Source organism: Lepidochelys kempii, chromosome 15, assembly GCF_965140265.1.
Source record: "Lepidochelys kempii isolate rLepKem1 chromosome 15, rLepKem1.hap2, whole genome shotgun sequence".
NCBI classification, from domain to species: Eukaryota; Metazoa; Chordata; order Testudines; family Cheloniidae; genus Lepidochelys; species Lepidochelys kempii.
Window position 1 is genome coordinate 19,237,559 of NC_133270.1, and position 13,832 is coordinate 19,251,390.

The following is a 13,832-nucleotide window of genomic DNA, read 5'->3' on the forward strand; positions in this document are numbered from 1 at the left end:
ATTCAACTGTCCTTCTCACACTACAATATGACAGTAAAACCCTAATGAAATCCAGTGTGACAGGGGTATGTACCAGGGCTTGCTGTCCCTCAACAAGAACTCAGCATTCGAGGACGTTGATATCTAGGAGAGACCATTGCTCTGTAAGTGACACAGGATTATCCTGCCATTCTGCAGCTGCAGGCCCATACCATGCATCTGGCAAGGCAGGTGGCCACATGCCAATGGTGAGACGTTGAGGCAGGCACTTCTGCTGTTGCTGCGTCGCTAGCAGTGAGCTTTTCCTCTAAACCATCCCACGGGTCCTACCATCTTCAGGTCCACTCCCTCTCTGTAGGAGTGTGGCAAGCACCCAAGAGAATACATTTTGGGAACCTTGCACATCTAAAGTGAGGGTGTGTCAGGGTGCCTACTCTGCACTGTCCCTGAGAGTCCCGACGCCTGCCGGGGACATCAGCTGGTGGCTCCTTCATGGAGCCACAGTCACGGGTGTGTACGTGGCTTGGTTCACTCCTGTTCCAGACACCTGCCCCTTTTGTGGTGTGAGGGAGACCCTGGCACACGTATATCTGGCGTGCGCCAGGTTGCAGCCCCTATTCCGCTCCTTCTCGATATATTATTACATTTTTGGTTGCACTTTTCCCGTCACCTTCTCGTCTATGCACTCCCTATCCGTGGCCCCACAAAGTCGCAGGATCTCCTTGTCAACTTCCTCCTAGTCTTGGCCAAAATGGCCATCTACAAAACCAGGGAGAAGAGGTTGGCCAACGGGGTTTCCTGTGACTGTGGGGCCTATTTCCATTCCTCAGTCCATTCACGCATCCGGGCTGAGTTCCTCTGGGTGGCGTCCTCTGGCTCCCTTGACACCTTCAAGGAGCAGTGGGTGCTTCCGGGGTTCTCTGCTTGGTGTCCCAGTCAGGTTCCCTTCATTTAACCCTGTGACCTCACTCTTGATCCTGTTCTATCTTTAGTTGTCCCCCGCAATCATTTGGAATCCCGGACCTGTGGGTCCTCCCCTTAGTCTGGGAGGAGGTCCTTTATCAGTGGGCGGGCTTCCGCCTGCCCACTTCCTTGATCCCAACAAGACTGGCCCTGAGAGGGTTAAAACCAGCCTAGGGAGGCAGCCAAAGGAGTGGCTGCAGAGGAAACAGACAGTTATGGTGGTGGCTGCAGACAATTAGGGCAGTGGCTGGACCAGCCAATCAGGGCCCAGCCAGCTCATATAAAAAGGAAGCTGCAGACTAGAGTGAGTGAGTCTGCTGTAGGGAGCCCTAGGGAGAAGACTGGCTTCCTAGAGAGCTCCTGACAGGCTGCCAGGACTTACAGGCTCAAGGAAGAGGGCAAAGGAACTGGAGCCAGAGGCAGGAGCAGAAGGAACTGAGGATGTGGGGAAGTGGCCCAGAGAATAGAGACAGTGAGCTGGAAGGAAGAGGCAACAGGAAGTTGCTGTTTGCAGGACCCCCTTCCACCCGCACTAGCCGCTGAAGGAGCAGCCCAGCTGTGGACTGTCAAGCTGCTGTGAGGAATGGCTGGTCTCTTGTTGGAGGAGTCTCTCAGAAGGGGGAGAAACTGGATGGTGACATGGCCGGAGGGCTGTGCCGCGAAGCAGATGCCGAGAGGAAGGAGTCGTAACGGGTCTGAAAGCGAGGACAGGAGAGCTACCACCACCTGAGGGCAAGCCTGCTGCGGTTGAGCTAATTCCCGAAATGCCCAGCAGGTGGCGCCAGTGTGGTGTGTGACACTGTGACAGAGGGGAATGAGTTTGATGCTTAGGACGTAACAGTTATTTTTGTTAGTGGGTCCGATGTGGCAGCAGGTAAGCTAGCCTGAACATATCAGTCTCTCTCAGATTATCACCAGTAGAAGTCTGTCAAAACTCCCTTTGCAAAAGGCATCTATAGCAGAGCACTGGCCAGTTGGGATTAGGCTCCAAAAATTCATTTCCACCATTGAGAATAAAAGTGGTCAGGAAAGAAGGAGCTGCTGGGGGGGGGGAGGTGAAAACTAGCATTAAATCAATGGATTCAGATAGAAATGGCATAAAAAATGACAGTGACTCTGTTAGAATGTGATTCATGGTTTGATTATTATCAATAATAATGACACCTCTCACTTAATAGCCTTTATCTGAGATTAGCACAGGGACAAAGATTTGGCTCAAGTTCTGCTGACGAATGTGTGTGTTTTCTCATTCGCTTTATGAATGCGAAAGAAAGAAAAAGAAAGAAAGATATGAAATGGAAAAGGTGGAAAGTCCAACAGGTACAACAATAGACTTTTCCATCACAGTTAATGAGAACTCTGGAAATGACCATGGAATTGGTGTGTGAAGTTAGATGTGCACCAGGCATACAGGAAAAGGGATTATATTAGTTTATTTGACTGGCTTTTGGTATTTATTTACGAAGCACTGACATATTGTGCTGGGTGATGAAGTAAATGGAGAGGAAGCAACAGCCCTGTCTGAAGAGCTCACAATCCAATAACCAAATCTTACAAAGTGCAGTGTGGGTTCAGACCCTTTCATCCATCCAGAGCCCCATTAAAGTCCATTGGGGCCCCAGGTGGGAAAGAGAAGTCTGCCTGTACGGCACACCTTGCAGGATTGGGGTTTGAGTTAGACAAAGGGAATAGGCACATCATATGCACAGTCATTGTTAGGGGTGAACACATTTTTTAGAACACTTTTCTTTCCATACTGGATTAACACTGAAAGGCTTCAAGAAGGAGAGATTTCACTGAAGAGTGAGAAGGATCATGGGTGTTGAACATTTGCTTGCAGGATTTGTTCCTGGTTGAGTAGCAGGGCTGCAAACTAATACTTGAGAAAACCAGGGAGAGTTCAAAAGAGGAGCAGAAAGTCTAGTATTGGCAATGGTTGGTATGACTTCAAGATCCTGTGTGTCACACATGGCCATGCCCAGGGCTGACAGCCCAGCCCCACTATGCCTAGGGGGTTGCACTCAGAGGCTTGCTATGTGAAAGAGGTGACCAGCACAAAAAGTTTGAGAACCTCTGTATGGGGGATTCCTTTGAATAATGCATACAATGAACAATGATCTCCTGCATCCAAGATGTGGGGGGACGGACCCAAAAGACCCCCATCCCTTTGACATCACACTGAGTTCTTTCAGCACTGTAATAGACTTTTCTCTTAAGGAAGAATCAGGAGATAGGATACAAAGATTAGCTTCAGTTAATTGAACAAATGTTAGTGTGGTTCAATGATCCAAAAACTGGCTGGACATGGCAGTCGATGCCAACGTGGAGTCGTCAAATACTTCAGTGTAAAAAAGCAGATAGGAATGTAATGATGTTTGCAGAGTAGGAAAAGCACAAAGTATTTTCAGCTGCCATTTTGGGAGAACTTGGATTGTTAGTGCTGGGCTAATGGCTCTGAGGACCTGTCTAGAATAACAAGTTGACTTAGTGTTACCGATCTAAAGTGCTCCTTATCTTGTATCTGCTATCCCCAACTAAATTGAAGTGTGGAGAAAGAAGAATGTGTTGATTTTCTTCTCTAGTGATTAAGGTGGCTTGAGACAGTGAAGGCCTATGAGGCAATACTGATTTTGAAAAGATTATCCATATGGAAAAAATCATCCAGACATAATATTTCTAGATTTTTTTTTTTAATTTTCTTGAAGAGGCTCAGATGTCCCTTTCTTCCCCCAGGTCAAATGTAATCATCTCCTCCTTTAAGAGGAGGTGTGTTATCGGGCCTCTTTCTTCACACTGGTGGGAACTTCTGATATTATCATTCCAATGGGGGAAAACTGAAGCATATCTTGAAGTCAGTAGTTTATTATTTTTGTCCTTTCATTCTAATTCAGCAGGACAAGAAAAAAATCCATTATTCTACAGGAAGAGAGGGTCGTAGAATACTTCAGTCAATCATAGAATCATAGGACTGGAAGGGACCTCAAGAGTTCATCTAGTCCAGTCCCCTGCATTCAATACCTTCCACCAGGAGGAATAATAATCTTTGATTAGGGTTATTAGAAAAATTAGGATGGGGCTGGAATTGTCACTTCTACTGTCGATAATTAGCCTTGTTGCTGAATAGAGTTAGAGCTAACTCCTAAACCAAAGGTCATCAGTTCAGATGTATTAGCATCTGAAAAGTGTCTCTCTGCTTATTTTGTGCCTATATTGAATGAGCAGGTGTTCTCAGTCCATTTCCTGTTGGATGAGTGTCCACATCTCATACACACACAAAATCACTGCGTCTAAACTAGCAGATACCCTTGTTGGAATGTGTGTTTTTATATTCCTCTCAAACAAAAACCTGAAGGGGAAATGTAAAAACATGCATTCCGAAGGATGTGGCACTGGCGTGTGTTCCGAAGGGACAAAAGACGGAGAATCATATTGTTAGCAGGCTTGTCTGAGAGCGGGCTTTATTTTGGGGAGAGGGGAAAAGAGTGGCGGGGGAGTAGGTAATCTCACCCAGAAGAGGGGGCTGGACTTGGTGACTTCTCAAGCTCCATTCCAGCCCTACATTACTATGGTTTCCTGATTCTACATGCAGAACTTTCTCACTTGTTTTCCCCTCTCTTTTTCTTCCCTCCTTCCCCCTTTTTCTCAGCATTTCGGACATTCTCCCTCCCCCGCCAGCCAGAGGCTAGCAAAGCACTTAACACATGCTTAAGTTTATGCACATGAGTAATTCACTTGCAGTAATGGGGGGCATTTGTGTGTAACTGCTTTGGGATTAGATTTGGGGCAAAATATGCACATATCCAATCATTAAAAGTAATCTTTATTGATGCTAGTTCTTTTGTTCCATTTCTTGTCTTTTTCATTTGCTATTTGATAGTGATTCTCCACCCCTCTGGCCCCGACCCTGCCATTGGCCTGAAAGTATGAAATCCAATCCCTTCTAAAATTCTGTGAGGAGTAGTGATGTTTTTTCCCTTTGTTGCTGAAATTAGGGGCCAAGTATCTGCATGTACATTAGATTCATCTGTAGTGGAAAAGCAAGAGGTAAACCCACAGTAGTACCCATCCGACTGGTTCGTTGGAAAGAACACATTCTGTATTAAATACTTCAAAGATTCATGACGCAACTTTAATTCCATTTGCATTTCTTCCTGGAGGGTAAAGCTGTCTGAAAACTCTAAATATATTGCATAATCCATTTTGAAACTCAGCGTATTAATGTCTGCAAGCAAAACTCATTCTGATGCTAGCAGATATACAGAGAGAGGGGGAAAGAGACTAGGAAAGATTTTCTTTCTCTGGTAATCCCCAGAGGTGTTAGCCATTCAGAAAATGGGGTAGCTCAAAACGATTTGGAAGACAGAAAATAGAAGATTGGATCAAATGCAGCTGCAGCGAAAGAGAGCAGGGAAAGGAGGTCCAGATAAATGTAAGCGGGGGAATACTCCTGCTATTGTGGGGAACTTTCCTGGCTTCTGCACTACCCTAAAGAAGTGGGCTAGCGAAAGGATCTGAGTCCTCGCTCCCACTTCCTTTACCCAGTGACCTCCCTGCCCTTGAGGACTCCCCTTCCACTCTCCTGTCTGGCAGAGTCCTCGTAACCCCAACAAGGCTGGACCCAAGATTCCTGGGGGGCTTGACCCCCAACTCTGCTGCGGTTACCTAGGCCAGGGGCTAGGGTGTCCCCACTCCAGGGTACTCTCTCTCTGCACTGGGCACTTCTCTGACCCACTGACCATTACGTACAAGTTAAAGCGAATGCAAGTTATTTAATCAACAATTAATTTTAAAAAGAATAAGGAATAATGGGAAAGGTTCAAGGAAACACATCGACCCGCTCTGTGGCAGGGAACCTCACAAACAGTGTCTCTGGAATGTCTGGGCAGTTCACAGTCTGTTCCTTGTAAGTCCCAGGCCTTCTCAGGCCCTGGCTGTGCTGCAGGGATGCTGTGGGTTGGACACTTGCTCTGGTGGTGGCCACACGCTCTCAGGCTCTAAGTGGTAGGACCCTTCTTCCCAGTGTCGCCCCCGCCCTGTTGGGGTTACGATCCAAGCCTGGCCCGCAGAGCCTCTTGGCTGAGGCGTCTCCCTGTGCTGGGCCTGCTGCCCAGGGTCCCCCTCGGTTTCCCCAGCTGCTCACCGCACCCAGCTCCGGACTGCTCCAGCCCCAGCTGCTCCACTCTGTCTCTGCACTGCTGTGCTGCTGCTCTGCCTCCAGCTCCCTGGGCTGCTTCTCTGGCCCCTCTGGCTCTGGTTGCTGCAGCTCTGCTCCCAGCACAGGTCTGCTCTGCAGGCTGCTTCTGTGACTCTGCTCCCAGCACGGATCTGCTTCTTGGGCTGCTTTTCTGGCCCCTCTGGCTCTGGTTGCTACAGCTCTGCTCCCAGGGCAAGTCTGCTGTTTCTGGGCTGTGCCAATGGCTTTGGGGATGCAGCTCTGTTCCCAGGACAGGGTCTGCTCTCTCTGCGCTGCTTTTCTGGCCCAGCTCTGCTCCCCAGCTTAGCTTGGGCCCCTGCTTTCTCCTTAGTTCGGCCCCACCCTGTCTGACCCAGGCAAATCCAGGTCACACGGAGGATGGGACCTCCCTGGACTCCTGACTCCCTGATTAGCCTGCCCGCCCTGTCATTCAGGCTGACCTGGAGCATTGGCGTCTCCCCATTGTTCCTGGGGACTATCAGTCTTATGGTCCTGATTTCCCATAGACCCTTCCCCTTTTAGTACTGGGAGCTAGCAACTAAAACACCCTGAATGTTAGTAACTAAACGCACTGAATGTTAGTAAGGAGGCAACAGTCCCCTTACATAAAGGAAGCTTTCCTTCTCCTTTTTTGCTTTGGAGTATACAGGGTGTAAATGAAGTTGTTGACGTGCCACCAATGACCATTTACTTTCTGATTGGCCTGATTTTTAATGTGTTCTAGTTTTTTGTTAAAGTTTCTGTTATTCCTATGAAGTTGGTCTGTAAAGCAAACAGCCTGCATATGTGTCTGCAGCTGAATAGACAATGCTCATGGTTAGATTCTAGAGCAGTGGTCCCCAAACTGTGGGGCGTGACTCTGTCAGGGGGCACAGAGGAATGTCCGGGGGGCACGGTGGGGCCTGGGCCAGCCCCATGTGAGTCGGGGAGGGAGTGCCACCCAACCCCACTCTTCCACCAGCTGTGCTCCAGCCCTGCCCCTTGCCCGGCTCCTGGTCACAGGTCCCCAGCCCTGGCTCCGGCCCTCAGCTCTGCCCCTGGGCCGCGGCTCGGGCCCCCGGCCCAGGGGTGGCATGGACATATTCCTTTCATGGTAAGTGGGGGAGCAAGAGGTAAAGTTTGGGCACCACTGCTCTGGAGATTGGAAGAAAGTTGGTATGTTGGGGAACTGGCATAATAGGAGGGGTCATTGCATGAAAATTATTTCTGCGGAGAAAAATATTCAGACGTTGAGCTCCATGTAACATAAAGAGAAAATCCCCAGTGGGTTCCTAACCTGGGTTTTGGAATAACCAGCACAGAGAATACCCCCTAGCATTCATCCTCAGTTTTACAAAAGCATGCTGTCTGGGGATTTGGGGAATATTGGGTCTATGACAGGTGCAAGGAGAAGAAATTCACATACCGGGTTTTAGCCATTTCTAGACACTTCAGAGCAGTGCTTAGCCACAGTAACAACAAATATATCCACTTTATTTGGAATCGCTGGTCTCAAGTTAAAGCCATGCTCCATGCTAATCTACCTTTGAGGAAAAATGTTGCTCATAGTAAAGTGTATGATTCTGTTCCTTGCGGGAAATTGAGAGTCCAGATAATGGCTCAGGATTTTGGCTTGTGATGCTAATTTAGTATCAGCCTTTGTTAAAGTCCATAATGAAGCTGACTGGTGAACTGATTTTTAAGACAATCAATAACCACACACACACACATACAGTCAAATGTTTACCCTTGGGTATGTCCTTTCTGGAGTCGGTGGGATTACACTGATTTTAATGAGGGCAGAGTTTAGTTGCCAGTTGTTTTAATTGCATGCCCTCTCATGGTAGCTTCTATTCATCATATTGTAACCAACTCCACTGCAGGGATTCATAGAGAGTACTGTGGTACACCAACTCCTTGTATATTTGGCAGTGAACTGGGCATACAGCTAGCATTGTAGGCACTCCAAATACTCATCTCTTTATGCCCTAGCTCTCGAGGGGTTGGGAGTGTCCCCAAAACACATACACAGTTCAAAGAAGGAAGGGGATTCATTTACTGGGGCTGCCAGAAATGAAAGTTGCAAATGCCCTCTGTACAAGTTCTGTAACAGTTACAAAAAAAAGATTAACCTGTTGACATTTTTACCCAGCATCTTCTCGGTTTCTTCATTCATTCTTATGACCTTGATCCAGTAAATAAAATTTCATGACCCAACTTAGATTCTGGAATTTGACCGCTTTATCTTAGTCCGTCTAGCTACTTCTGAAGAACATGCAATGCAAGAGCCATCGTAAAGTGAGAAGATTTTCTAGTATGTTAGATTGGTCTTTTCATTTTGAGGCAAAACACTGCTTTCCAGAAATGTTCTGCTAATAGATGTGAAAGAATTCATTGAAGGAAAGTTAGTATTTGAATTGACAGCAATGATTCACTTCAACAGAAACCAATTTTATCTTAACAGAGTGCTTTTTTAATAGTGTCCCACTGCACACCACAAAGTAAGCACTGAGACAGGAAAACATCCTCGTAAAAGTGAGCAGAAGAAATTGCTGTCAGATAATAATGCATTGATTTAGGCACCCGATCAAGTGAGAAACAGAGGGATCAAACGGAGAGGTTTTGTTTTAGGATTGTGTGGGTTTGTTTTTAATGTGGAATTAAAAATGTCGAGTATCTTAGCTGGCACTGAACTTGACAGCTAGGGTATAAAAACAGGCTTGGCGCTTGTGGTGTTTCAGGCCCATCAGTAAACCAGCTATTGAAAAGCTCAGCAAATGATCAGGACCAGAAGGCAAAGGAAGATTATTTGAATATCCCAGGCTAAGGTTGCCTGAGCCTTGCACTAGGTGCACTGTGAAGAACAAGGTGCAGCACTTCTGTTTGGGGTTCCCCTCCATGTGAGTGGCATGCGTGTAAAGGTGTTACCTCTTCATTGGGGTCTCTCTTTTCCTGGGCTAGCTGTAGATTTTACAACTCTTCTCCAATTTATCCGTAATCTCTCCAGATCCTCTCTATCTCCCTCCTTCCATGGCAAGCCATCCCAGGCCTGCAAGGCAGCCCATCACAGCTTTCGCCTGCCATTCAGATCCTTTCTCTGCCCGTAGCTCAAAGCGAGGAGGGAAATCTCAAATTGGCGGCACCTCTTTTTTGTGAGCTTTCCTTCCTCACCCAGGGGGCTTGGGGAAGTAATTGCTCCATTTTAGGGCCAGTAAAACTTCTGATACTGTGCAATCTTCAGTAAACCTTTGGGCCTGACACAGAGGGAAGAAACAGCTCTTTTTAGTTTACTTTCATGAGTGCTCTATCTACAGTACCTTTATGGCCTCGTTCCTGTGGTGTCCGAGCACCTCATAAGTGCTATTATCCCCATTTTACAGAACTGAGGCACAGAGAGGCTGTGATTTGCCTAAAGACACACAGAAACCCTGTGGCAGAGCAAAGAATTAAATCCAGCTCTCCCACATACTAAGTTAGTGCCCTAACCACTGCACCATCTTTTCTCTCTAAGCCACTCAGCTCAGTCCTACTCTGCTTAAGGTTTATGAAACATCTAGGTCACATTGAATCTGCTCAGAGGCTTAACATGAGTATTAACGTATAATGACTCTCAAGCTAGCTTTACATCATCTCACTGGCATAGTTACTCCTGTATCCAGAACTTTTGGCCTAATTCTGATCTCGTGTGAGCATGACACTTGTATAACCCAATTGATTCTGGAGTTGCTCTTGATTTGGGAGCAGTGTAAACAAGATCAGAATCAGACCCCATGATACCTTTATTTATAGGTCCTGCTATTCCATTGCATGCTTTCACTGAATACCCCGTGAAATCCTTCAAGGTGCGTGCAGGATCCCCTACCCCATAGTGGGAAATCCAGCATATTTCATACTTTCTAGCTGGTGACCCTGTGTGCTGCTGCATTTTAAAATAATGATCCTGATTGACTTCTGACATATGCTGGTATGAGTGGAAGGAGAACTGGGCCCAAAGAAAGGCGGCTTTAACTAGTAGAACTTTCACAGCTCTTGCAATATTCTGCTCTTGTCCAAGTTACTTTTAGACAACACCAGCATGCTTCTTACACAAAAGCTATGCCCAGTGGTCTTCTATATAGCACAGATCACTGGCAAGTGGGCTGTAAGTAGCTTCAATATAATCAATGACACAGCCGCACCGTCATTGATGTGTAATCAATGACACAGCCACACCGTCTCTCAGAAAATGGAGTTGGGATGAGTAGAAATTATGAGTAACAGCTCATTTTTTAAATTCATAGCAGATTTCCAGAGGTTACCCAGCAGTCAAACCACTGTCATCCCCAAAAAACTAACTGCTAATGGTGGGGAAAGAAGTCATCATTATACCGAAGTGATGAGCAAAGAGGTCAAAAAGTTTGACAAGAGCAGGAAAAGTCATTTTCTATGGTATCATTAACAGTATTTTAGAGGATAGGCTCCGTAATTGCTATGATAATTGAGAGTGAATTTTGGCTGTGAGAACATATAGGTAATTTTTTAAGTTAATGTCCATGTTAGTGAGAGAGATTTTCAGTAAAATGAGGCAGCATGTACAGTAGAAGGGGCGCTGACTGGGAGACACAGATGCTATTCCTGGCTGTGCTGCTCACCTGCTGTGTGAAGCACCCACACCTTCGAGAGAGAGAGAGGCACTAGGGCAGAACAGATTCAGGCCAGGAGGACAGACTTCATTAAAAACCCAACACTCTATCACAGCTGAAAATAAATATTTTTCCAAGTTCTAATACCGATCCATGAGATAAAGAGACCTAAAGGCCATTTGCAATGCTGTCACCCGATAACTCCAAATAATCACTGTCCAACCCACTGATTTGCATGGGGTGGACATATGGATGAATATTTGGTCCTTTTGACTTGAAGGTTTAGGAAGCATTGTATTTTGTTGCATTTCTTGCACTGTATTAGATGCACTTCTGTTTTCTTCCCTGACTGACATCATCACTGATACCAGTGCACAAAAAGGGAGTGCACAGCGTTCCGAAGAGTGTGCCTTAGGGAACTCATGCAGCAGACCACCTGCGCTAGCATGTATTTTCAAGTAGCTGCGGGAGAGGCTTTGCACCTTTTGCAAAAATTCACACATTTTCCGATCCTACCAAAGTACTTTATTTCTGTATCTTCAACAGAAGCAACGAGTTTAATTCACAGCAATAACCTTGTCTTGCATGAACTCACTGTGCTGGTATAGACAATTCATCCACAGCATAGGTCTCTGTAGTCTATAAAAATGAGCATAGCAACTGCAGAAGAAATGAGAGAATGGTCTGTGGAGGGCAGGAATAAGCCAGTATTTATTCCAGGCTTTCTCTTTGCTTTATCCAAAACTTCATGTAGAGACTGATTTGTAAATATGGTCTCACAAATTGTGGAGATATGTTTTGTAAATACATCCATTTGTTTGCAAGCCGGACAGCTGCATAAATAACACTTGTGGGTGCAAATTCTTGTTTGCATGGGAAAATGTGGTGCTGGCTTGGGTATAAATGGGGTTCACATGAAAAATATTCTGTATAATTTTGAGATCTACTTTTAGGCCACTTGAAAATATGGGGCTTGATCCAACTTCCTTTTAAGTCAATTGATTTCATGAGCAGAAGCGAGCCATAATCCTTAATGTCTTGTTTTCACCTATTTCTGGACTCTTAGAATAAAACATATAAAGGCTGTACAGCATTTCATTTTGTATGAGACAATTTTAACCTTGCTGCAACTAAAATCCTCTACAAATTCTGCCTATGTGCAGGCATATATGCAAATATATGGTTCTGTTGTCATTAAGGTGATTAAATGTTAGCAGCACTTAACTAGGTGATTTTTCTTCAGGGCTAAAATGGTTTTCATTTGTACCCAAATAGTGTGTACCTGGGGGAATGCCGTTCATTATAATAGATCAGAATGAACAAGTACTCTGTGTCCAAATGCTGGGGAGGAGAGAGATGAAATCCAATCTTCTGCATGTTTAATATCTGTCTCTTACTGGGTTCTAGTTCTCACCTTATTCTCTCCAGGTGCAAACAGATGACCTATTCCGATGACCTGCCCCAGATCTCGGTGGTCTTTATTTTTGTAAACGAGGCTCTGTCTGTCATCTTGCGCTCAGTGCACAGTGTTGTGAACCATACCCCATCCCATTTGCTCAAGGAGATAATTCTGGTGGATGACAACAGTGATAACGGTGAATGTCATTAAAGCCTGCTTTTTTTCTCTTAAGTGTTTTATCCTGTGTATTGTAATGAGATTAAATTTTTAATTGAAATAATTTAGTTACTTCTAATTTAAATGTACTTTTCTGAGGTTGGAATGGAACAAGCCTAATCTGAACACATCTGAAATAGCTGAGAGAAGGAACATCAGAAACCTAACTACAGATTTGTAGGTAATGGCCAAGATCCTCAGAGGATGTAAATCCCTTAGCTATGACCCAGTGTGTGTCAGTGGTGGATCTGGCCCAGCAACTCCAGGTATACAAAACTTAGTCACGCTGGCGAGAAGCTACTCGTGTGCGGAGTCCCATTGACTTCATTGAGACAACTCACGTGTGTAACAACTTAACTAACATGAGTAAAGGCCATACAGTAGAACCTAATATATTTTAGTCTCTTGCCTAAAATTCTTGATAGAAAATAAACCGTCACCGAAGTTGTCTATTTTTTTTTTTAAAAAGGTTCAGACAGTTTATTTGATCCCCCACACTTCCAGATTCAGGACAATGTGTCGATTATTAGCTCAGAAGATTAAATAAAGCAATTCTACTTACAAGGAAATCAGAGCTGCTGACTCTCTTTAAGGTTATATTCTGTTTTCATTTACACCGGGATAAATTGAACACAATTCCGGTGGAATGAATGGAATTGTTCCCAGTTTACCTTGGTGTAACTGAGATCTGATTCAGGTTCTGAAACTTTTTCATTTATTTTTTTTTTGGTACTCAACAGCTAGTAATTAGAGTGCAAGAATCATACTACAAGAATGCACACAAAGCCAGTCTAACGGTAAAGTAATATAATTAACTAATACAAAAATAGCATGTGTGTTAACTAATATAATTTCTTAGACAAAACTCAAAATGTAGGTCAGCATGATATTTGAGGTGTGAACAGTCATTATGGCTTAATTAGGTTAGTAACTCCCTTAATAGATTAGAAGAGTAAATCAGCAAATAGTGCATTTTTTTGTTTTGTTTTGTTTTAGGTCATTTCTGCCTATTTCAAGCTCTAGGATGCATATCCCATCTTAAGAAAACTCCACTTAGAATAAGATCTGAAGTGTAGCATTTTCTTGGAAGCCCAGCAATTTGAACCTTCCTGTATTCTGACACTTCTCTTTCTCAGGAACCTCAAAAGAGAAACAAAACAAAACAAAAAAAACCACAAAACCAAAAACAAAAAACCACCACCACACTAATAAGTCCATATAGACCTGAAAGTACGTGGTCAAATTCTGCTCTCGGTTATACCAATGTAGGTAAAGAATCATTTAGTGGAGTTACTCGGGATATACATGAGTGTAACTGAGAGCAGAATCTGACCCAGTGTCCCTGAGGCAGCTTTTGTGGCTAGTCCCCACTACTGAAGATTAACCAGATCCTTTGATTTGGCTGGTAATTGTTCCTTTCTCTAACGTAAGCCATGAGAATGGAGGACTCTAATATCACATAAGCCACTACAAGTTTATC

The 13,832-nt window shown here is 44.8% G+C and overlaps 1 protein-coding gene across 4 annotated transcripts in view; it reads left to right on the forward strand.

Annotated features, from left to right (window-relative positions):
- Nucleotides 1-13,832, forward strand: part of GALNT9 (polypeptide N-acetylgalactosaminyltransferase 9) — a 222,335-nt gene that overhangs the window by 65,702 nt on the left and 142,801 nt on the right. The window contains exon 3 of one of the 4 annotated variants that reach the window (XM_073312257.1): nt 12,166-12,332. The exons of the other annotated variants lie outside the window; for them this stretch is intronic. Coding sequence (XP_073168358.1) covers nt 12,166-12,332 — 167 coding nt within the window. The remainder of the gene's footprint in view (nt 1-12,165; nt 12,333-13,832) is intronic. 4 annotated transcript variants of the gene reach the window in all.